The sequence below is a fragment of the Mastigoproctus giganteus genome, chromosome 13, assembly GCF_048544385.1.
Source record: "Mastigoproctus giganteus isolate SK-2022 chromosome 13, ASM4854438v1, whole genome shotgun sequence".
Lineage (NCBI taxonomy): Eukaryota > Metazoa > Arthropoda > Arachnida > Uropygi > Thelyphonidae > Mastigoproctus > Mastigoproctus giganteus.
The window spans coordinates 31245193-31271704 of record NC_143587.1 but is presented as its reverse complement, the minus strand read 5'-3'; the positions used below and the strand labels follow the sequence as shown (position 1 = coordinate 31271704).

The following is a 26512-nucleotide window of genomic DNA, read 5'->3' as shown; positions in this document are numbered from 1 at the left end:
AAGCCCACCTTTCTCCCTGATAAGGGCAGTCACACGGCGAGGCATTGAGTCCACTAGTTCACGAAAGCGTTCCACAGGTATTTCCATCCATGCTTGCTGCACCGCTGTCCATAATTCCGTCGCATTCCTGGGTGATGGTGGATCCAAATCTCGAACGGACCTTTCCACAGCATCCTAAGGATGCTCCACAGGGTTCATGTCCGATGAACGGGGAGGCCATTCCATGGTGATAAAATATGCAGAAGGCTCTTCGAACCATGTTCTAGTCACAATGGCTCTGTGGGGAGGCGCACTGTCCTGCTGGAAGAGTCCATTGCGCTATGGTGCACGATGACCATGAAGGGATATAGATGGTCTGCAAGGATGGACACGTAATCTGAACCGTTCACAGATGCGTCTAGACGTACCAGAGGTCCCAATGTGTGCCAGTTGAACACTTCCTAGACCATTACCGACCTGCCTGAAGAGTTCGTTGTTGACATGACGGGTGCATAGCTTCGTGCGGTTTCCGCCAGATACGCACCCTCCCATCCGCTCGAAATAACTGAAAATGGAACTTATTGGACAAGGAGATCCGTCTCCAATCATCCAAGGTCCAGTGCTGATGTTCTTTCGCCCAGTTGAGGTGGGTCGGCGGCTCCCACAACCTATTGCGACTAATGATTGCCTTCTGGCACCTCCCTCGTTGAAGTCAGCGGTGATTCGTGCCACTGTCGCTCTCCGGTTGGCTGAAACAATGCGAGACAGACGTCGACAGCCACGTTCATCCACCACCTTTCTCCGCCCACAACGCTGTCCACGATCCACGATGAGATGTTATTCCGGAAATGGCGTATTCCCGATACACTCTTGATACTATCGAATGGGGACAGTGCATTTCTGTACCACCTACACGATAGAGTCACCAATGCGTCGGGCACCCACTATCATCACTCTTTCGGTTAACTCACAACGTTTATCCATACTGACATCGAATTACCATCTACATAAATGCAGCTGCCAAAGCAGTGGGTTCGTCCACTAGCGATTGGGGTAACAGCATCACGTTGCTCAGGAACCAGGTATCTCATAAATTCTGTCCTTTCGGTGTATATTGGAATCCATGTTTTAAAAAAAAAGAGAACATATTAAAGTTTGGAGTTATTAAGATATAGGCAGCTAGCAGCAGCAATAAAATCCAACGGTTAGTACAGTGGTCACGATCTGGCCTGGGTTCAAATCCCTTATAGATGCCAGGTTTTTTTTTTTTTTTTTTTTTTTCACAACGTGGGGAGGGGATCGGTCTCGAGGAAGGTGGTATATGGTTTTTTCAGCCGGAAAGTCGGATTTTTTACCCAGCAAACAGACAAATCAACCTAAGAATACATATTATTGTAGAAAAATATACTGACGCCTTATGGTCTTAGTTGCCTTGACGCTTGACACTCACACACGCAGCAATTGATCATTGATTCATTGATCTTATGACCTTATTGAAGACATGGCCAAGTGTCTTAATTTTCTTGGCTCAAGATTAGATATGAAAAAAATTGTCACTTCAAGAACGAATATTCTTTTATAAATGATTTACATTTTATAAAATGGACGATTTTATAAATGATTTCCAGATATTTTGATAAAGATGTATTCGTTGAAAGGTTAGAAATATAAAAGTACGAAGAATATTGTTGAGGTTGTAAAACCAATGTTGAATGGAAGTCTAACGTTGCTAGAATGTTCATAAGTCGACATCATTTATGTACAGGTGCGAGATTAAAAAGAGGTTGCAGAATTGCCGAAAAGAAGGAAGGTGAATAATGCTTTCTTGAAAAATTCGAGTTGTTTTTGTTATTAGGTTTTAGGAACATCAGCAACTAGGGCCATGTTTCTCCGTGTACACTGTCTGTAAATTGCATGTGTTCGTTCTGTGGTCGATTTTCTGTTTGCTGGACGAAAAACCCGAGTTTCCGGGAGAAAAAAAGCCATGTTACCCTCACCTGAGACCGACTAACTCAGCCACGTTATGAAAAAAGCCCATAAAAATTCCTCACGTCATCGACGGGACTCGAACTCGGGCCTGTTCCACCCGGTGTGAGAAGACGGTGATTCTAACAACTGTGCTACCCATAAGGATAAGAAATTAAACAAGGTCACATTTTTTGTTGGGTTTATCAGCGAATTTATGGGGACTACATAAAAAAGCGCCCTCGTTGGTAGCACAGTTAAATAAATAAATTTTCTGTTTATACTCCGGGAAGACCAAACGGTCAGAGGAGTTCACAAGATAGAATACAAGAAACAGCACCGTATTCAGTAGTCAGGGGCTTGAACCCCGGTCACTCAAGGCACGTGTACTTATGCACCCGCGCGCCTGACGTTTGGTACGATCGCCGTCCTCCCCACACCGGGTGAAAAACACCTGAGGTCGGTTCCGGTCGATGAAGGAAGGAATTTTTATGGTCCTTTTTCACAACGTGGCTGAGTCTGTCTGTCTCAGGTGAGGGTAGCATGGTTTTTCTTCCAGCACACAGAAAAACGACCCCAGAACACACGCAATTTACACACACTATACACGGAGCAGTATGGCCTTAGTCGCTGATGTTCCTAAAACCATAATACAACGACTACAACATAAAAACAACTGTATTTATTCGAAATAAATAATATCAGTTTATCTTTTTTTAGAAAAAAATGTTAAATAATCAGTTGTTGATACCCGGACTCATCTAAAGTACTGATTGAATTTGACTATTTCTGGCTAGAAAGAACTGAATGCACTTTTCTAAAAGTTTTATAACTTTTAGTGTTAATATAAGTACAGTATTCGAAAATTTTAGCATAAAGTAGGTAATCTTCTCTGGTCCAGCACACAGTATTAAAAACATATTTTTAAAGTATGTTATTAAACGTATTTAGAAATTTTAACAGAAAGCAGATTATGTTATATTGCTGTTGCCGTACAATACTGATCGGTTCATCGATTCGTACCAATGTACCAGAAAGTATGCGCAACAATTTAATAGATTACATTCGATTACATTGTAGCTTAAAATCGATTATATTGCAGCTTATATTAGGGAATTCTTAATATGTATCATAAAATGAAGTGTTTTATGAAAAATGTGGTATTTTGAGATAAAAAAAAAAATTTACCCCTATAACTGTTTCCATCGGCGATTTAAGAAAAGAATTAATGTTGTTTTGAGAAATACATAAAGGAATTAATTATATTTTTAATTATCTTAAATTATTAAATTATCTTTTAATTAGATAATATTTTATTCCTCTAACTCTAATCAGTTCTGACGGATTCCTGTGAAATCGATTTTTTTTTCTGTTCTAGATCAAACTAAATGGTAAGTTGAATGCTTTGTTTTCAAGGCGAATGAGAGCTCTGTGGTAAGTAGTTTCGTTCTCTCTCTCTCTCTCTCGTTTTCTCTTTCTCACTCTAGAGTGATGATACTTAGGACCGCTTCAATGCAAATATATTTCTGTATGAAAAAATTGTTTAAATTTAGTTTTATTATTGTACACAAGCTGATAATTTAACGTGTAGCAGTTAGAAAACGGTCTTAAGTTACGTGCTGTAAGTGTAATCGTTTTGAAAGTTGCATAATGGAAGATCTTCAGGTCCTTTATACAAAGATCTTGAAGGTAATCAGTAAAATGAATAACAGAGGCATATTCTCACTGGTAGAAGAGGGAGGAACCAGGGGAAACAAGTACAAAATTTCGAGATAAACGGAAGGCTGGATTTCCTGAAGTTTACTTTTGAACAGCGTGCGAGCGTGTTGTACATCACTGGAATAAATTGCCTGCCACGGTGGTTGAGGGGGTGAGTTTGGTAAAGTTGAAAATGGAACTGGATAATCGCTTTTTGGCAACTGAGAAGGTATGAGTGACAGAATTTATTTATTCTTTTTTTTTTTTTTTTTGGCAGATGTAGACAACTACTACTTTCGTCCATCCTTTTAACTATTATTATATTAATGCTAATCTATCAAGATGAGCAGCGTCACGGATCATGGATCACAGATAATGCATACGGTACGAATGCGTGATTTTTGCTTGTGTCATATCGGATAACAAAAGTAGATGGATCTGTATGAGGATCACAAGTTTCATTGATAAACCACTGGATTCGTTTCATTAGACAAGTTACAAAACAGATATGTAAAACAACAGAAATTCAATATTAATTATTTATTCATTTAATAGATATTGAAATATTTTAAATACTGCATTGCACTTTTTTTGGAGTGTTTAGTTTTAGTGTTGCTTGATTGTGTATGCTCTGAATATGTTTTGTATTTTGTAGATCGTATTCAAGAATCGCTTAACGAGATCTATTTGATGAGTAATATGTAAGTATAACCTACGTTACTTAAATTGACAGATTAAACGAATTTAATGTTATAATTAAAAAGCGATAATTAAGAGATATAGTAGCTTTCAGTTCTTAAAAGTTTACTCGTTCGCGAAATATAAATGAGTTGTGCGATCCACTCTAACCTGTACCACAGTTGGTACTGACCGTTCTTTCCATACTGGCTTTTTCCATCCTTTTAACTTAAAAGGGTGGCAAAAGATCTGAGTTCGAATTTCGTCATTGACGCGAGGAATTTTTATGGGCCTATTTCAACATGGCCGAGTTAGTCGGTCTCAGCGAGGGTAGGATGGTTTTTTCTCCGGAAACTCAGGTTTTTCGTCCAGCAAATAGAAATCGACCACAAAACAAATACGCGCAATTTACATACATATTATATACCATCTATTTGTTATTAATTAGCATTAGCAACTAAGGCCATATTGCTCCGGGATATGCGGTGGTCATTCTCTAACCTTTCCGTATTTGGTGGTGACGGGCTCGAACCCCGCTCTAATCAAGAAGCGTGTGCTACGCACTGCTGCTCCTTCCCACCTGGCTACGGAGGCGCCTGTTCCTTTTTTGTATATATATATACAAAAAAGGAACAGGCTGTATGGACGGTATATATATATATATATATATATATATATATACCGTCTAATTCGCTGGCTGATTCATTTCTTGACTAGCGATGTAAAACTGAACCAGGCTTATATCTGGTATCTAGCTCTCGTTCTGATTGAGGTATGAGATATATTGAGGGTCTAGCGGCTCCTGGGATTTCTCCCATCTCCGAATGTTCTATGTATCGGTGACAGTACCCTGTCAAAGCCAGAGATTTAGAGGTGTGTGGGTTATGAGTTATATGTTGTGCCCATTGTTTATCCGGCTTATTGGCCGCCAGGCCCCTAATGGGACCCGACGTTGCCCAACCTCGCCACGTGGAGGCTAGCCGGGTGTTACCAGTGAGTGAATTGTTCTCTGGCAGGTCCTGCCACTTACTTTCCCGGAATTTTAGTGGCTAGGACCTAAAATAAAATTGGAACGACCGCGGTTGATTTTATTTCACTTACATTAAAGCTCTAATATGGGGTTTGACGCTGAAGGCCTGTTTCTGAAGTGCCTAAAAGGTTGGGCGAAATTTTTTTGGTGTATTTTAAATTGGACGTGTATGGTTATACACTGTGCAAGAGAAAGTGCTGGGAAGGGAGAGTGAAGGCTGGGAAGTGAAATAGGAAGAAGAGGGTCGATAGGGTAGGTGACCCCCAATTATTCAGTGAGGCATGGGAAGAGAGGAGACAGCGAGCCGAGCCGTCACCTCCCCCCCTGCCGGGTGTGGGAGAAAAAGGATTGCATTGCACTAGAGAGTGCAGAGCCTTGAGCCAATATGGCTCCGCCAAGGCGGTAACTTGGAGTTTCTATATCTTCGTCGGTCTTCTCTGTCATCGGTAGCCTTTAATATCCAGGTTTGTCCTCCTCAGCTATGAACTTCAGCTATGTCAGTCCGTTATCGATGGCTGTGGTTCTCTTCATCATGGGAAGATCCGCATCTCCATGGGGTTATTCTTGCGTTCGCTAGGTATTAGATTATTAGTAGTGAGCAGGTTCCTGAGGGAGGTTCTCCATGAGTCCTCTCCACGCGTGTTCTGTGTTTCTTTTTTTTTTTTTTTCTGTTTCTTCTGTTGATGGCTATCAGTGTTTTACGCCTAGCAAATAATTTTTGGACATATTCCTCTAGTGAGTCCAATAGATGTGATTCCAGGTTCTTGGGGAGGTAGTGTATTGCGGTGATCAGTCTGCACCTGAGGTCCTCATAATGTGTGCAATCGTACATAATGTGTCTCGTTCTGATTTCTGAATATTAACGTAGACTGAAGTCAGTGTGACCAGCTCATTCATTACATTTAGCCCTCGTGGGTAGCACAGTTGGTATGATCGCCGTCCTCCCTACACCGGGTGGAAAAGACTTGAGTTGGAGTCCCGTCGATGACGTAAGGAATTTTTATGGGCCTTTTCACAATATGGCTGAATTAGACGGTCTCAGGCGAGAGTAGGATGTTTTTTTTCCAGTAGATAGAAAATCGATCTTGGATCACACGCAGTTTACTGACAATATACACGAAGCATTAAATATGACCTTAGACGCTGATGCTCCTAAAAAAAAAAATCCCTTTTCTTGGATTCTATCTGTATAGCAATTTATGCAATTAAAATGCGTTTCAATTTTTTGAACTGATGTTTAAGTATTCACTTCATCCTTAAAAATATAATTTGCATATTTTTGATTTTAAGCCTGTGCGAATCCATGAAGTTATTACATAGCTATAACTTTCTTTTTTTTGGTAGGGTTTTTATTGATCATAGTTTCGATAATTGGAAAAATTCGATAAATCGAGACTCGAATTAATGAGTCTCGGTTTACAACTTCTGCGGTTTTGATTATACTAAATCAGCTCGACAAATTAATCCTATGAGAAACAAACAAAATTGTTGGGTAAAATAAACAGGCGTAGCTGGTAACTCTCGTTTGGATAGTTACTTACTGTGCACCGACTTGTACACTATATCATTAGTGTACAAGTTGGCATGATTAATGATATCTATTTTTAAAAATTATTTTAGACGAACCTCCTTTTCTACTTGCAGAATCATCACTGAATTACTGAATAAAATAAGAGGAGAGATTGGTTCATTGTACAAACTTGCTGAAGCTGTGTCCACCCTTGACCTTCTGGTTTCTTTTGCCCATGTGTGTGCTCTTTCTAACTACGGTACATTAAAATCCATTTTCTTTTCATTTTATAATTTTTTTACTGTTTAACAAAATACTGTTTAGTCACTAATTATTTTCCAGAATTTTATTATTCATTTCCTAATTTACCGTTTTGATGATGATCGTGCTTAGCGATACTTTTCATGAGTATACATTACCCTTAAAAAAAAAAAAACGTATTCCGGACACACTCATCGGTTTCACACGGATCTCATTGCTATTCACTTCAATAGCGTGTCCGCCTCCTTGCGTTTGGCCTCTATGGCACACTCGACCTTCCTGGGTAGGCTTCCCCCATCGAATGATAGACTGCAGTGGGTGTAGTCTTTCATTCCTCATGCTGAATAGCGGCCACTTGAGCTACCCATGAGGGAGGTGTTGGCATGATACTCATTCGACGTACTAATTCATCCCATGGGTGTTGCATAGTGTTTAAATCGAGACTGCGCGCCGACCATTCCAACCTCATAAAACTTTCTCGAACAGTACCGGCAATATGAAATGAGGCATTATTCTGGAAAATAAAATTGGTATGTGTTCAAGAACTTTCACATCGCACGGAGCATGAAATTGTCAAAAATGTTAAGGTAAACGTCGGCGTTCATGGTTTCCCAAACGGGCACCAAAGGTCCTAGGCGATACTATAATCCCTCCTCTGAACCTTACTGTTGGCACATTGCACTCCGTTCTCCAGGAACCCTCCAGACCCATATTGGGCCATCTGATTTGACCAGGATGCATCAAAAGTCGCTAAGTCCATATAACCGACCGCTCTGCGGATTAATTACACGATGAGACCGTCCGTCGATTGCGGCTGGTGATGTTTGGCTTCTGTACGGTCGCTCTCCTGTGAAAACCGAGACCATGGAGCTCTGTGCGTAGTGGTCTTTTACAGACCTAACCCCCTATTTATGCCTTAAACTCCTGGTTGATATTGATGTTTTGTAAGAACATCTCACGAGATTATCGTACTGCCCTTCCGAGTACCATCTGGTCACGTGGAGTGAGCTTCTGTGGTCTTCCCGTGTATTGCTAGACGATGACGGCATCACGTTTCCAATTCATGATAACATCATAGACAGCCGATTCTGGTTGATGCATTGTTGGATCTCACATGCAATCTGAGAACCCTCGTGGGTAACAGTTGGTGGTAGGGTCGCCATCCTCCCCACACCGGGTGGAAAAGACCTGAGTTCGAATTCGGTCGATGACGAAAGGAATTTTTATGGGTCTTTTTCACAACGTGGCTGAGTTAGTCGGCAGCATGGTTTTTTATTACGGAAACTCGGATTTTTCGTCCAGAAAAAAAACAGAAAATCGACCTCAGAACGCACGCAATTTACAGACATGTTACATACGGAGCAACATGGCCTTAGTTGCCGATACTCCTAAAAACCCAACAACGACAGCATTCTGAAATCCAACAATAATCTGGGAAGGTCCAATGGAGTATGAAAAAAAGGGTTGTCCGAATCCTTTTAGTGGGTAGAGTGTACTGGTATTCATTTTCTATACCTATATATTTTTTATTTATATTTTTGTGTTTTCTTTCCTTTACTGCATATAAAATGTATATACTGTGTAAATAGAAATACGATGACCTATAAACGTATATCACTGGAACCATAAAAAGTATAGTTTGGTGAATTACGCAAAATTTTAATTAATTGCTTATATTTCTTTATTGCTATCGCATTTCATTAATCAATGAAATGCGATAGCAAAAGCATAATATTTATTCCAAGTTCTGTGTTTTCATACTTTTATGTTTTACATATTTTTTATCTAATCACCTAGTACGGCCAGAATTCACGGACACCTTGGCCATTAAAAATGGACGTCATCCTATTTTGGAAAAAATTAGCACCGAAATCATTGTTCCGAATAATACGGTACGTGGTTATGTTTATTTTATAGTAAACTTTCCCAGTATTTTGTTTACAGTAATTCAATTCCTTTTTTTATTGAGTAATGTGCATACACTGGCCAAAAAAATACGAACCATTATTTGGTATCAAATTGGGCCGCCTTTGTTTCTAATAACAGCAAGTGTGCGGCGTGGCGTGGAATCTATAAGGAATCTAGTGCGTTTTGGTCCAATTGTAACCATTCTTCCAGCAAAATATCGCGTACCTGCGACCAAGTTGAAGGAAGAGGACGTCGTTGCCGAATAGATCTCTCCAGCATTCTCACTAGGATTGAAATCAGAATAATGTTGTGGCCAGGGAAGTTGGTAGAAACCCGTGTCATGTGCTCCGAACCATTCTTGCACGATTCTGGCCATCATAAAGTGGCCATCATCTTCTGGATAAAAGTGTAACATTGCAGCTTGCAGTAGATATAATACAAAATTCAGATACTCCCTGGATGACATTCGACCTAGTCTAAAAAAAAAAAATTTCCCATACCATAATACCACCTCCAGGTGCTTGGAATTTCTTAACAAGGCAAGCAGGGTCGAGAACCTTACCACCGCTTTGGTGAGGTTCTCGCCACACTCTCTGCCTACCATCAGTGCAAAACAAAGGGTATTGTCATTAGTCTGACCACATGACTTTCTTTCATTGTTCCACTGGCCAATCACGACGTTCTTGGCACCACTGCAAGCGCATTTTGTGTTTTTCTCTGAAATAAGTGGCTTCAGAATAGGCAGGCGACTCCCAATACCCAATTTCTTCAATTCTCCGCGCATGGTAAGGGTTGAAATAGAGCAGTTCTGGGTTTGGTTGAATTCAGATGTTATATGCTGTACTCTGGATGTCCCATTTTTTGTGTAAGTTCTTGGAATACTACGGCTTCCCTCTTGAAGTATTATTTTTCTGCCACATTTATGCCTTTGAGATGTGAAAGAACCACTTGCTTTCCAGTCATTAAAAACCTTTGAGATGGACGTTTTTTGAGAAACCAGTTATGTCTTTCGTTTCTTGAATAGTTCCTGCTAAACGTGCACCCTAGACCCTTTTCAAAGTCTGATATAGAGCACGCGTTAACCCAATCTGGCTTCAGATTGCTGCCGTCGAACAGCTTGCATAGTCTTTATGCTCAACGGGGCACACATCATCACACCACGTCACAATTCTCTTTGCAACCATTTGCATTCCTTCTATCTATGTCTGTCTTAATACAAAGGTTCTTGTTTGTTTTTTTGCCAGTGTGCGTATAAACTTATTAAATGTTTTTTTTTGTTTGTTTTATGATTTACAGAGAAGATTATTTTGATTATGCGTTATGTCTCCATGTGCATATTTTTCAGTTCATCTCAGACGAAAGCAACTTTCTCATTATTACTGGACCCAATATGGTGAGTATTGCACCAGCCTCCTTAAAATATGAGAGAGTGAGCCAAATGAAAACGAGTATTAATTTTTTTTACCTGCAATTTTTTGGTACCTGATAACTTAATAACTGGTACTTCATTTTCAAAAAAAAAAAATAATAATAATAATCATCACAGTTCAGACCGTAAATCAGGTTTTTTATTAGCTTTACTTTTTATTTCGTTTTCGCTGTTGGCACCATTATTTGACGGTTTTTTTTATTTCACTGTCCATGTGGAATAGACGACCTGCCAGATCATTTTCCAGTCTTTAAAAAGTCCCAAGGGGACGTCTGTACAAAGAATCTTTGGTCACTTCTCAATACATTTTCCGGATGGTTTCATAGTGTGTTGAACCATGTGGAGTCACGCAATGTGGTCTAACAAAATGACGTTGCCAAACAAACGTCCGAGTCTCTTGTTTTCGACGTTTTTTCCTTCATATTAAAGGGTATTATACCCTTTCCATACGCCAATGAATTTCTGCTGTTAGCTATGTGTATGTTCGTGTGTTGCGCACACACGTAGGAAATAAGGCTGTGAGATAACAGTATATTGTTTGTAATTGCACGTATTCTTCAGTTGGTGTGCTGTTTGCTGGACGAATAACCAGAGCTTCCAGGAGATAAAAACCATGCAACTCTCTCTCTCTCGCTCTCTCGCCCTCCTACGAGACAGACTAACTCGGCCACATTTGTGAAAAAAATCGATAAAATTTCGCCTCATCTAGACGAGATTCGAACCTTTTCCACCCAATGCGGAAGGACGGTGGGCGTAACCACCGAAGTAACCATGACAGTATAAATGCGTAATTTAATTTAGACAATCGAAATCCCGTTTTCGTCTGGCCCACTTTTACATACTCAGTGAATTCGAAATCTCTTTAAGTCTGTTTAATTAATGTCTTTCCACATTTGATCATGAAGTTTTCCTCTAGAGTGGCAAGTCAACATATATGAAGCAGGTGGCACTTCTTCAAATCATGGCTCAGATAGGTTCATTTGTACCAGCTGAGTACGCCTCCTTCAGGATTACTGACCAAATCTTCTCTCGTATGGGTAGCAATGATGACATCGAGAGCAATTGCTCAACCTTTACGCTGGAAGTAAGTTTCAAGAATAGTTCATACCGTACAAATCCAGAAACATATCAGCATTTTATCTTTGAAAACAGTGGACTTTACTGTCTGGAAAATAGCTAAATAAAAATAATAAATTAATAATACATTTATATATGAACTGTTCTACCTAAAAGTATGTGGACGCTATAATGTATATGGAAAAACACGAGTTTTTAATGAACAAATTAATAAGCTGTGTGGTCACCTTTACTCCAGTGACAGCATCACTAAAAGGAACTGGTTGTAAGTACTCTACGAAGGAACGTTCGTAGAACACATACAACCATTCGTGTTTCATTACTCCTTCAGTCCAATGGTCAGTTTAGCTGGAAGGGGAAAATTGGCCGAGTCGTGATTTGGCGTTCTACTTCACTCTAAAGGTGTTCTAGTAAATTCAAAAGTTGGTGGACTTTTTTGATCAAACCACGATTTTAAGTTGCTCGCTGAAGAAGCTTATTTCCTGAAAACTGTTAGATAAAACACAGAATTATCCAAAATATCACTGTTCCAGTCGGCATTAATGATTTTTAGCAGTTTACCCAACAGCCTTGGACCAAGCCATGATAAGTATCCCCTACACCTTAACCTCACCTCTTCCAAACTTCATCGTGGACAAAATACGCTGTGATAGATAACGTTCCTGAGGTATTCTCCATACCCACAGCGGACCATCTTATATTCTGAAGACTGCGAAACCGTTACTCCTTAGTACCTGTTTCCGTTATTCCGTGGTGCGAGAACGATTGACCAAGCACCACTGCAAACAGCTGCTTTATCATTGTCTGATAACCAGAATCCGTTTCGTGCTTTGCAGCTCCTTACAGTCAGGGGACGCCCGGAAATGTCTGTGGACATCTGCAGCTTTAAACATAACGTTTACTTATGAAGTCTTTCGTTTCATTTTGCTACATTTATCATCTTCCATCTTTTCACTACATCGTGGCCGATGTAGTGAAAAAATAAAAGAATGAGGATGGAGGCTTGCTTATATGACATCCGACGATAAAGCGCCGCCCTCTTCAAAATATCGTAAACACCCTATCGCGACTCATTCTGCTTGCTTGTGATATCTCATTCGCACCGTTAATTACATTGAGATAGGTGTCCAAATACTTTTGGTAGGTCATTGCATATACTCATATACAGGGTGTTTCAGTTAAACGTTTCAGAACTTCTACGAGGGGTAGGGTACATCCTGACAACTCGAAATCATATAGCAATGTGGGGTCGGAAATGCTTTCCTGAAGCGGTGTTGTACACAGAAGCACCATAAAGAAAAGAGACCGTAAGTGAGAAATCGTTTTAATAATACATGAAAAGAAGCAAAAGGTACATGGATTAAAGTAAGTGTTCGAAGTTTCTTCCACGGGCTACAATGCACGCCTCACATCTCCGACGCATGGACATCCGAACATTCTGGAATACTCCAGGCGAATTTCGAATTTCTTCGGCAGCTACTGCGATTCTTGCAACCAGCTCCTCAGCATTGTCAACAGGGGTGTCATAAACTAGCGATTTCATATGACCCCAGAAATAAAAATCAAGACATGATAGGTCGGGTGACCGAGCAGGCCAACGCACGGGACCACCACGTCCGATCCACTGTTGACCAAATGTGACATCCAGGTAGTTACGAACATCTCCGCTATAATGGGCAGGGGCTCCATCGTGTTGGAACCACATTGTGTGTTGCGTCGATGCAGAAATCTGTTCATCTCTCAAAAGTTGTGGCAATACTTGCTGCAGAAAGATCAAGTAGATAGGTCCGGTTAGACGACACGGTAACAGGTAAGGTCCGATGAGGTGATCTCCCATAATACCGGCCCATACATTGACCGAAAATCGAATCTGTGCTGCACGACGTCGTATTGCATGCGGGTTCTCGACCGCCCAGATATGGTCATTATGCGTGTTGAAAATTCCTTCCCTTGTGAAGGATGCCTCATCGGAAAACAACACTTCAGCAGGAAAAAGGGGATCTGTAGCACATTTTCCAAGGTACCACTGTGCGAAAGTAATACGAGGTGCATAATCCTCCGGTTGCTGTGTCTGGACACGCTGCCTGGAGTATTCCAGAATGTTCGGATGTCCATGCGTCGGAGATGTGAGGCGTGCATTGTAGCCCGTGGAAGAAACTTCGAACACTTACTTTAATCCATGTACCTTTTGCTTCTTTTCATGTATTATTAAAACGATTTCTCACTTACTGTCTCTTTTCTTTATGGTGCTTCTGTGTACAACACCGCTTCAGGAAAGCATTTCCGACCCCACATTGCTATATGATTTCGAGTTGTCAGGATGTACCCTACCCCTCTTAGAAGTTCTGAAACGTTTAACTGAAACACCCTGTATATTAAGGATTTCGTTGACATCAAATTTATTTAATTTATTCTCGTAATTGCTCATGAAAATTCTCTTTACAAAACAGTTACAATATTGCATGAATTTAATCAAGTAGTGCTTATTGAAGTTCCTTTTATTTCTTCTAGATGAGAGAAATCAACTACATCCTTCAAAACGGGACAGATAAGTCTCTGATCATCATTGATGAGCTAGGAAGGGGTGAGTACCGTAAAAGGATTACTCTGGACTGTGTTTGCCTTTTCCTCTGTTATCACAAAGTTATTACTGTATTTGGAGTCTGTAATCAAATGTTCTTACTTTTTCACTTGCTGACAAATATGAGATTCATTACAGGAGCTCGCTGCAACACAACCCCTGTGTTGTAGCGTAACATGTCACGAATCTGTTGGTGCAGTTGCCCATAAACTCAACTGACCTAACCTTTTAATATGTAAAGGAAAGCTAGGTCAATTTATTTTTACCTTCAAATTGCACGTTTTTAGTTGATATGGGAAGGTTTAATTAGGTTAGACAACATAAAAATGTTAGCCATGATGCATGATGCCTCGCAACTAAACGGTCTGTTCCTCGAATAATGAGATTCATGCATATGATCCAATATCATGAAAGTGAGTTAGTGAAAGTATCTGTATGCTTTATTTTTATTTTCTTTAATTCTGGAAGGATAACTTCATTCTCCATGGGCCCTTGTCGGTAGCACACTCGGTAGAATCGCCGGTCTCCCCACACTGGGTGGAAAAGACCCGAGTTCGAGTCCAGTAGATTGACGAGAGAAACTTTTATGGACTTTTTTTCACAACGTAGCTGAGTTAGTCGGTCTCACGCTAGGGTAGCGTGGTTTTTTCTCCCGGCAACTCGGGTTTTTCGTTCAGCAAACAGAAAATCGACCTCAGAATATATGCAATTTGCAGACAGCATACACGGAGCAATATGGCCTTAGTTGCTGATGCTCCTAAAATCCAACTACAACAACTTCATCGGGTTAAACTCTCATTTTGCACAGATATCTGATGCGATTGTCGTACTGTGCTTCCGGGTAGCCTCTACTCACGTGGAGTGAGCTTCCATGGCCTTCCTATGCGTTGTTAGACGGTGGTGGTACCGTTGCGCTTTTATTTCTTGATAATATCATCGACGGTCGACTATGAATGGTGTGGGCTGTCTGCAATTGCACGAATCGACATGCCAGCAACGTTTCGGCAGATAATAACACTACTTTCGAAATCAGTCAGCTCGGCTGTACGTGCGATGTCTCTGGTGGCCCTAATATGACAGGTTTTTTTTTTTTCTTTTTGTACGTGTCATAACGAGAACAATTAACTTGTATGGCGGTCTGGGTCACTTTTGTTTATCCAGGAAGATCCAGTGGACTACGAAAACAGGGATTTCCTGATACTTTTTGGAGCGTATCACCTGATATACTTGTTATACGTCACCCATTAAATTTAATGCTTTATTCTTTAACTAATAGTGTATATGTTCTTTATAATAAATTCTTCATGCATTTAATAACATATTAGTTTATGTCAACCTTATCTGTATGATTTTACTTGTGTGCTACTTAATTATTTTATTTGTATATATGAATATGTGTATGTGTGTACAATTGTGTCCTGTCTGAATAGATGTGCGGAAATTTCCCTTTAGCCAGCTGGGGTAGTTGATTGCTGGAATAAACTTCCATCTCTTCTTGTGGAAGTTGATAGCTTAAATAAATTTAGGGCTGAGCTAGACAGGCATTTGGAATGAATGGATGGGTGAAATGGAAGGGATTTTTTTTCTTGCATCGTATGCCTCAACTAATGCTAATGCTAATAAATAGGTATGTATGTGAATGTATGCGTAAGTACATGGGTTCAGGCAGGTGCGTATGGGTGAGTTGTGTAAGTATATATATAAAAAGTGCTATCTTGGTAGATGTTTTCATTTCATTGGCACAGGTGTTTTAATGGCACCTGTGTCCTGTCTGAATGCGTGATAGTGGATGAAACAAGGTAGATGAATGAGTGAGCGCTGTATACTGTTAGAAACCAGACTACCCCTAAATAAGTTTATACAGTATAAAAAAGTGTGTACTTTGTAATTGTTAGTATGATAGCTGTATACTTGAGAGGAATAAATAGTTAGCGTGTGTTGTTCTAGCAGGTCCCTTCAAATTAGACTGCGGTCGGGGCAATCTATGTGGAAATCCTTGCATTGCTGAAGTCATGCCCTCTAATTTGTGTCATGGCGTGGGATATGCTGACACCGTCTACAACTGGTCTGGCCGGTGTGTGATTATTCATAGAGAACAACTGCCCTCAGTGCCACTCTGCCCAACATAGGGCACCCTGGCCTTATGCTTTATTCCCAACTTACTCATACTCTCTTCCCACACCTCCCATCCTTATTTTTCGCCTGGTGGATCCTACCACCATAAATCTTTAACATTTCTTGTCTGCCTCCTTCCCGTGTGGATGATGGACTTCTTCCACATGGATGTCCCTCTATTCCTTTAACTTCCTATTTCTTGTTAGACAGCCTTCCTATCATCAACCTTATCCTTCTTGCTCTACTCTCTCCCCTGTCACCCCCTTTCACGTCTTCCCCTTCTATAGTTTATATTGCGTCACAAAGCATACTTCGCGGTTTGTAGGAGAAAGCTCAGTGCCACTAGAAACATTATACACAATATATACTTGGTATGTGATAGTTCCTTTCATACTTTGCTTATTGGAGGCTTGAAGTGGTGGAACCCATATTTAGTCTCTAGATCTAAGTTCCAGTCAACCCTTCCCCATCTCTTCCATCATGCAGTATGATTGATGATTTTGAGGTTATGATGAACATCGTGGCGACATCCAATATTGCTTACATTTCAAGGGTACCGCTCTAAAACGGTGTTCGCAGGCCGGCCGATAGTTAGTACACCGGACCGAAACTATTGGTAACACTCTAGGAGGCTTCCGGATCAGCTAGTGTATAATCTTGCTACCTCTACTCTGCCAGATAGTAACTGGAGGGAGTCCGAGTAGTGTGCATGCGGGGAACATTGTCGAGGCCACGTTATGTCAAGGATCTGGGTATATTCTTACCACATGTACGCCATATCCAAAAATTTCATTACTTCATACAGCATGTCCCACCCACTTTTTCTTACTATTGAATACACCATGAATTGTCAAACTAACAGAGCACGCTTATCTGCGAAAAGATCTAAACCTCCAAGCACTTCCTAATTCATTTCACAAATATACGTGGTCTCAATTCTGATCTCTCTGTCCATTTCCACTTGCAGTCTGCCAAACCCCATGTACTTTTTCTCACAGAATCTTAGTTATCGGTTGATTCAACTACTGCTCATCTCAGATGACCAAATTATTCGCTATATGATTCCATTCGCCTCAAAGGTGGTACTTGTGCATATGTCCGTTCTGATATTCCCTGTTAGAGACTTGGCAATTTGTAATCTCCTCTCTTTGATCTTCTCTGGCTTAAAATCTCTCTACTTCATTGTGTCAAATTCATCTGTTGTCTCTACCTTTCTCCAAAATCAATTGGAGCTCTTTGAATTCTCCTCTCTTTGCAACTTGACTTTCTCCAGTCCAACTTTCCTAACAGAAAGGTAATTTTCCTTGGTGATTTTAATGTTCACAATTCCAGCTGGCTTCCGTTTTCTAGCAACACCGACCCAGCTAGTCGAGATGCTCAGGCTTTTGCAATTACTAATGACCTTGCACGGGTTGTTCATTTACCTACAAGAATACCAGACAATCCTAATCATACAGCCAACACGCTTGATCTTTTTCTCACAAACAACCCTTCTAAGTACACGATCGAAGTGAGTGGTTCTTTAGGCACTTCAGATCACAACTTGGTGATTGTCTCTTCTCCAATGGAGCCTTTATCTCATGACTATTCCCAACCTCGTGTTGTTTCGCATTACAAGAATGCAAAATGGGATGTCCTGCAAGATTTCTTTTCTTCTTTTCCTTGGTCGGATTACTGTTTCAAAACTTTTGATGTCAACGTTTGCTCAGATCGTGTCAGTGAAATTATGCTTGCAGGAATGGAATCCTTTATCCCACACTCCACTTTAAAATCTCGTCCTTTATCTAAACCTTGGTTTTCCAATAAATGTACTACGGCCGTTCAGGAGAAGAATGTTGCATATCGTTATTGGCTTGTTTCTAATTCTTCAGTTTCATTTTCTGCCTACACCAAAGCTCGCAACAATTGTAAAGCAGTTATTAATCAGTCCAAACTAGATTTTGAACAGGCTAAGAGTAGAAAACTTGCTTCTTGCCCTAATGGTAATCGACCATTGTGGTCTCTTGCCAAAGCTATTGGCTGCAACTTTTTCCCATCTCTGCTCCCACCTCTGTCCAAACCAGATGGCTCGGTTGTCACTTCAACCAAAGATAAAGCTGACCTGCTAGCATCCCATTTTTCTTCCAACTCGTGTATTAATGATCTTGGTAAAACACCTCCCACCATTCCCAACACGCTCCATTCAATGCCTCCTGTGGTCTTCCGTCAAAAGGATGTCAGAAGAATTTTGACGAATCTTGATGCTAATAAAGCTCCAGGTCCTGATGGTATTTCTCCACTTGTTCTCGAAACCTGTGCTCCTGAACTTACTCCTGTTCTTTTTTCCGCCTTTTTTCACTTTTTTATTCCAAAGGTGTTTTCCCTTCTGTTTGGGAATTTGCTCACATCCAGCCAGTTCCTAAAAAGGGTGACAAATCCCTCCTATCCAATTATCGTCCCATTGCAATTTCTTCTACTCTTTCTAAAGTAATGGAGAAGTCAATTAACTGCCAACTCTTAAATTACCGCGGAACCTTCCGTCTGATCAACAGTCGCCAGTATGGATTCCGTCAGTGTCGATCCCACTGGTGATATTCTGGCTTATGGACTAATTTATGGACTAATTCAATGGAATGGTTCCGTGAAACACAAGTAGTTGTTCTTGACATCTCAAAGGCCTTCGATCGTATTTGGCATAAAGGTCTTCTAAACAAGCTTCCATCTTATGGATTGCCAACTGTTTTTTGTAATTGGTTATCCAGTTTTCTCTCTGATCGCTCATTGCGGGTGATGGTAGTTGGCTCTCTGTCTTCTAACTTCTCCACTAATGCCGATGTCCCCCAAGGTTCAGTTCTTTCCCCCCACTCTTTTCCTCTCGTATATTAATGACCTTCTTCCATTGACTGGAAATCCTATCCATAGTTTTGTCCGATGATAGCACATTGCATTTCACTTTCCATTTTGAGAAACCGTGCTCTGCTCAATTAGCTTCAACTTCTCGAAAATATGCTATCAATTCCTTAAATGCAGATCTTCAGGTGATTCTTCAGTGGGGCAAAGACAACTCAGTTGATTTCAACCCTTCTAATACTCAGTCTTGTCTTATATCTGGCAAAAAGAATTCTTCTGCTCCTATGCTTATTTTTGGTGACACTCCGATTTCTAGGCAAAATGATATATCTCTTTTGGGGATTACCCGATTACCCTCACTTCTAATCTCTCTTGGCACAAGCACAATACAAATATTGCTTCCTCGCCATCTAAAAAACTTGGTTTTCTCTTTCGCTCTCGGCATTACTTTTCTTCCAAACAGCTGCTCACTCTGTATAAATCGCAAATCCGCCCTGCCATGGAATATTGTTCCCACATCTGGGGTGGTGTCCCCAAAACCTCTCTCAGGCTTCTTGATTCTATTCAGAAGAGGGCAGTTAGGTTAATTAATAATTCATCTCTAACAGTCTCTCCACTCGCTGTCTCATAGACGTACTGTTTCTGTTGCATGCCTCTGCTATAGATATTGCCATGGGCACTGTTCTTCTGAATTGGCTTCTATAATTCCCTCTCTCTCTTTCAAAACAGTCCGAACACGTGCCGCCACCAGCCAACATCCATTTACTGTCCAACTTCAAACTCACAGAACCAACTTTTCATCTTCCTCGTTTATTCATTCAACTGCCGTTTTCTGGAACAACCTTCCGTCATACGCATTTCCTGAAAATTAGTCTACAGAAGTTCAAGCCCAATGTCAACAAATATCTTCTTTCGTCTTCTCAACCTCCAACCCAAGCACGGTACTAAGTACTATAGTTTCTAATACCTCTCGTGTTTGGGGTTTACATAAAAAAAAAAAAAATATATATATATATATATATAGCAAAACGTTGTGGCCCACTAAGGAAAAACATAACTAGTGTTTATAATTCATACTTATTGGGTCTTCCTTGAAACGCATCTCCCCTTTTTGTGCCGATGAGAATATACCTCCATGCCTCCAATAGAACAGTTTTTAATTGGGAAAGTAATGGTGACGTCTATGATTAGCCATTCAGCCTTTACAACTTGTCATACAGCGGTTTCATTGCTCTCAGATCGGTTTCTGAGTGAGCCGTCATGGTTGAACGAAATCCTATAACGTTTGGTCGATGTGGCACCTGTGGATAGCAGAAAACACCCACAGCCATCATTATCCACGTTCTTGTGCACTAAACCGAAACGTCAGGGGGTGAAAACCGAATAAAACGCCGGCAGGCTAGGACTGATAGATTGGCCTCTCTGAAATTAAAGATACTATAGTTCAGCTTTATAGCATCCAGTATCAAGTAAACCGCATTCGTATTGTGCATTGCGTCGATTCCATGCCCCAACCCCCACCAACCATCATGTACAGTGACTTCAGTGGTGCAGACGCATAGCCAGTTGTAACAAAGAATGGTGACAGAATGTTCTTTACTGATAAATCAAGGTTTTCAGGGAGCAAGAATATTAGTAAATTAATAAGAGGAGTTTACCTCAATATAGTACGTGGAACACTTCCGTATGATACCCTCCAGAAATTAAAACGGAAAAAACGAAAAAATCGACAACTTACCGGTCCATTAAAGTAAAATATAAATAATTAAAGTAAAATATAAATAATTAAATAATCAATTTAACACAATTCAAAACAATTAAAATTAAAATTAACGCAATTAAAAGAATAACGAAAATATTCAAAACGATCTTCCTTCCTTCAAGGGAGCAAGAATAGAAGAATCCCCTTGTGGCGACGCCCCATTTAAAGAAGTGCCCTTCTGTATTAAACAAACTTTGAAATAGGCTTCCAACCCTTATGATTGCTGTTCATCACTGATTTTTGTTGCTGTAATCTCAAAGGTCGACATTGCATTGAAACTGTACTAAGTCCTTTACTTTTGCCATATTGTCAACTTGCACATCTTTTATTTCAACATGACAATGATCAATCCATGATGCTAATTTGCCAAAGAAATAATCTCTGCCACGTCGAAATTCTTTTATGACCCCCCTTAGTTCTCTGATTAGCCTTCCATTTAAAATGTCTTATGGGATGGCGACTTGAGCCACGCCTTTAAACATCCCGAGTGATTTTGTTCTGATCATTTCTTGCCTTTACTCTTATTTATTTGTATGTGAAAGCTGAACTAAATCAGTCTTTTAAAATAGGAAAATTTTTCTGAAATTAAGTGCTAAATCACGCTGTGGTTTGTTGTATTACTAGGCGACCTTGTGCATAGTTTAAAATAACAAACATGAGCGATATTTATTTCATGTTAACCAATTCAAGTGTCTTTTCTTAGGAACCAGTGTAGAAGAGGGAGTTGGCATTTGCTTTGCTATCTGCGAACAGCTGCTTAGTACCAAGGTAAGCAAACAGCACAAAAGCAAATCGTAATTCAGTTCTTTAATAAACTGCATGTTTATTAATAAACTTTAATAAAATAGCTTCCATGAGATTAACCCTGGTTGATAAGAAAATGCCATAATTTTCATTTTCGACGGGGCCATATTGAGATTCTTAAGTTCGGAATGTAAATGACACCCTCCCAAACGTATCAAGTCCTCATCCATATCGCCGTAGTTCTCTTTGAAGGAGTGAAAAAACAGAGAGCTTTCAAGCAGAGCAAGTTTCCAAACAAAATTCCACCTAGAAAGCAGACTCCAGCTTCACTTTAGGATTAATCGAAACCTGTGGATAGCAGAAAACAAACTTTCTTATGTTCTTTTCATTAATTTTTTTGTTAAAACTGCACATATAAAACATATTTTAATGGGTTGAAGACTACACATTAAAAAACGTACCAAATTCGGTACTGTCCAACTTCAAACTCACAGAACCAACTTTTTTTCTTCCTCATTTATTCCTTCAACTTTTGTTTTCTGGAACAACCTTTCTTCGTATGTATTTCTTGAAAATTACAATCTATAGAAATTAAAGTCTAATGTCAACATTTCATCTTCTCAACTCAACCCATGCATGGTGCTAATACTTCTCGTGTTTGGGGTTTTGGGTTTTCATAAACAAAATCGGTTTAATATGGGACTTACTTTTTTTGTGGATGTAGAACGTTAGATCGCATGCAATGCTAAATTAAATTGCAGTAGCTTGAACGAAACTGGGCTATTGAGCCTTCAAATTGCTGAAATTACCTTAACAGTCTTCAACTTATGAATCGTAAATACATAAAAAATCGAATTTGAAGTCAGAAGAGTCAAAATTTCATAATTTTTAAAACTGTGCTGTGTAAATAATTCAGAAAATAAAAGTTGTCGAGACGGATGCAGGGGCATCTGCTGTATAAATGTTATGAATAATATGAACCATTTCACAGTTTAGCCATTACCACATTTCCACTTGTATCCTCATGGTATGGAAGGTACATGTCATGCCACATATACTTTCTTGTCCAGGAAGGTCACCTTTCAGTTTCCACGTAATGGAATTTTAATTTACAGATTTTCTAATCTTATTTTTAGATTAATTTTCTAATTAGGTTACTCATGGCTGTTGTATAAAAAAGGCGTATTTTCAGCTTTAAAATTCGTTTTTAGTCGTTGTAAACCCAGAAAGATCACCTAGAGAAAACTTTTAGATTTTATCTTATCAAAATCATAAATTTCAGATGATCATGTTATTTTTAATCCTATAATATAAAGTTAATATGTTTTATATGTTTTTTTTTTTCAGGCATTTACTTTATTCGCCACTCACTTTCTTGAGCTAACTCAACTGGACATCATTTACCCGAATGTTTCAAAGTAGGTGTTATTTAAGAGTTTCGTTTGTCCTCATACGAGGGGCACTCAAAAAGTTATTTACCTAGGTAATAAAGAAGCATCATAGTCTATTTAAGTACTGAAAAAGAGCGAAGAAACAAAGAAGAAATACTCGAAAAAAATCTTTCTTCTGGTTCCTGGAAAAGCCATTTAAAACTAGATCGTCGTTACTTGCATATCGATGCCCAAGCAGGTTTTTTTTTTTTTTTTTTTTCTTTCAGATTTCCGAAAAGAAAATAATCACGCTAGTGATTATTTTCTTTTCGGAAATATTTTTATTTTTCTAGTGATTATTTTCTCCTGGCGTCCTCGGTCTCGCAGAGTTGTAATTGCTGCTGGGAGAGATTGCAGAGCAATAATATTGCTTTATGGCACCTGTACAGGAGCATAAAGAAGCACTATCTTCTCTCTTCTCTTTTCCTTTATGGTTCCTGCTAAATCTTTGAGAAAAGTAACATACGCAGCTTCAGTGACTATTTTCTTAAGTAGAATGTGGTCTATCAAAAGAATTCCCTCCGTGTCCAAAATATGGATCTTCCTGAGGGAGAATAGAGTCCTAAACTTCTTAACTTTTTGAGTGGTGTTAACTCCTAGCATTTCTATGCATGGACTCTGGATCTCAGTGATGAATACACGTTTCATCTCCAGTTATAATGCTTGAAAGAAACACTTGTGGATCTATATCATGCATGTGCAAATTTTTCTGAAAGTTGAGCACTACACTGCACTGTTTCTGAAGAGGTGTGAGCATTCTTGGCGCTCAGCGAGAACTGACCTTTGACATGGCCAAGTGTTCATGGAAGACGGTCAGTACCAACCCCTCGGAAATATTACATTCTCTGGCAATCATAGACATTTTAATAACGTCAATCCTGCATAACCAGGTCTTCAATATTTTGGCACATTTCTCTAGTTGACCTTTCTATGGATGCCCCGAGCAGGGATCACCTATGGATTCACTGTCCCATTTGAACTGCCGCGACCAAACTTTATTCAGAAGGAGCAGCATCACCATGCACAGCTTTCATGGGTTCATGGAAGGTGTTCATTGATGATGGCCCTATGTGGCCATCATCAAAATGCTATTTTAAATCTCTTCTCGTCTTCCGTATTTAACTGTATTGAGATGGACCTGCCCAAATAAGATAAGAAAATTTATGAGAGAATGATAAAGCTACAGTTTTTTATAGATTTCATATTTATAGTAAAAAGATATAACTTATTGAACGCCTCTCGTATGTTATCTTAAATAATCATTTGTTTAGTTTTGCTGGAATTTTTCTTCTAAATTGTACAAAACATCTGAGTAGATTAAACATCGAATCGGAGGCCTCTTACGAATCATCTTGGGAATACACATAACTGAATTATTAAGCTCAGAATCCGATTCAGAATTATGTCTGTAGAGATGTATTTTTATCATAGAAAACAAAACACTGTGGTCCACATATGATGAATAGGAGGTATCTGTGGAAGTATCTACCAATGGGTAGATACTTCCACAATGTCAAGTCTTTTTCATTAAAACAGAAGGAAGGAAGGGGTACCATTACCGTCCTGATCCGGCTTAAACTGGCTTTTAATCTTGAATTTTTTTTTAGCTTAGGATGGCCTCTTAAACTATAGAGCCATTTTTATACAAAAAAACATCATTTTCAAGCACTTAACTTTGGCGTTGGGAACAATGGCTTCGTTACTTTCCGAATGGCCCTCCATTGGAGATCAAGCGCCTACAGTAAATAGCTGATCTGCACGCCCTCTTGTTTACGGGATTACCCATTTTTCTCTTCCAATCAGATCTTCAGGAAGCAGACTTAGGTCAGAATGTCATTGCATCTCATGCATGATTTTTAGGGGGTTTATTCAGGAAAACTTACTTCTTTCAGCATGTTGAAGTAGTGTTTTTTTTTTTAAATAATGTCGCTGCATTAAGGCTTAAGACAGAAAGGAAGGAGGTTACCATACATAGTAGGTCTCTTGTAATAGACTGTGCATGACATTTGCATGGTCAAATCGTTTTGTTTCATAAATAATGAATATTTAGTTCTATTTTAATTTGTATTTTAAAATGCATTCGAATTATTTTAATTATTAATTATTATTTTCTTAATTATTATTTTTCTTTGCAGCTACTTCTTCCAGATCCAACACGATGTTGACAAAACTGGTGAAGTGGCTAAAGTACGGTACACTCACGTACTGGCCAGGGGTTCAACTCAAGAAGAGCATTACGGTGAGAATCTTTAATATACTGCTGCATGTGTAGTGCAGTAGATTGCTGTACTGGTCATTAATGCTACATGACATATGCTTGCGCTTGATTCCCATTGCTGACCGAAAGTTGGAAATACTTTATGTTGTTTGGAAGAATTTCAATGGGATATACTGTAATATATATATTTTTTAACTTCGTGATTGAGTTAGTCGTTCTTGGGAGAGTGTTGCATTCCCGACTATGTTAATATGAAAGCTTGGAAGCAGCTGCATCCCGATGTCATCTCCCAGGGACAAAAACATGAACACAGACTTTACGATTGAGAGAGTAAATGAAAATGATAAATAAGTGAAAGTTGTAATAGGGTTTTAGGAGCATCAGTGACTAAGGCCATATTGCTCCGTGTATAATGTAAATTGCATATGTTCTGTGGTCAATTTTCTGTTTCGCTAGACGAAAAACCCGAGTTCCCGGGAGAAAAAACCATGATACCTCGCGTGAGACGGACTAACTCAGCCACGTTGTGAAAAAAGGTCCATCAAATTTTCTCGCGTCATCGACGAGATTCGAACTCAGGTCTTTTCCACCAGGTGTGGTGGGGAGAACGGCGATTCTACCAACTGTGCTACCCACGAGGGCATGAATGAAAGTGAATGGAAACAGAGCCATTTCTGTCTGGTCTCGCGAAACAGAATACTGACAGCAGAACACACACATACAAAACACGCGACCTTCTGTGGTAGCTTAGTTGGCACAATATATTGCCATCTGCCACTCGTTTAGAGAGATCTGGGTTCGATTTCATCATTGATGGAAGAATTTATATAAGCCTCTTCAATCGAAGCTGTAGTTAGCCGATCTTGGCAGATGGAGTAGGGCCCCGCCTCGTGAGTTATTCCAGATTTGCAATTTTCTGACTTAGCTCCCTTGGCGCCTATTCTAAAAAAAAAAAAAAAAAAAAAAAAAACAATTTTGGCTAAAATATAGAAAAATAATCGCGCATGTTACAGAGAGAGCTTTTCTGAGCTGTGAAACTTGTTTGGAGAATAGGTTTTGGTGTCAAATTAGGGTAAATGACTGATATTAGCGTGTTCCTGCGTGGAATTTGTTCAACATGAATTGCATATTGTTTTACCCAAATGGTGGACGGATGATTCAGTTTGCTACCTGGCAGCCTTCTGGAATCTTACCGCTCGATATCTGAAGGAAGATCTGTGGTATTGTGCCAACGTGTAAGCTCAATGGAAACCTAAATGTAAAGAATTTTTGTTTTCAGCTTTGTGCAAGTTGGACGT

The 26512-nt window shown here is 39.6% G+C and overlaps 1 protein-coding gene across 1 annotated transcript in view; it reads left to right on the top strand.

The window, feature by feature from the left end:
* LOC150075916 (mutS protein homolog 4-like) overlaps window positions 1-26512 on the top strand; it is a 61602-nt gene that overhangs the window by 33229 nt on the left and 1861 nt on the right. Inside the window, exons 9-18 of the mRNA XM_090387210.1 lie at window positions 3323-3335; window positions 4298-4343; window positions 6995-7119; window positions 8919-9013; window positions 10375-10422; window positions 11375-11542; window positions 14047-14119; window positions 21526-21590; window positions 22914-22984; window positions 25132-25235. Of these exons, the coding sequence (XP_090243336.1) occupies window positions 3323-3335; window positions 4298-4343; window positions 6995-7119; window positions 8919-9013; window positions 10375-10422; window positions 11375-11542; window positions 14047-14119; window positions 21526-21590; window positions 22914-22984; window positions 25132-25235 (808 nt within the window). The remainder of the gene's footprint in view (window positions 1-3322; window positions 3336-4297; window positions 4344-6994; window positions 7120-8918; window positions 9014-10374; window positions 10423-11374; window positions 11543-14046; window positions 14120-21525; window positions 21591-22913; window positions 22985-25131; window positions 25236-26512) is intronic.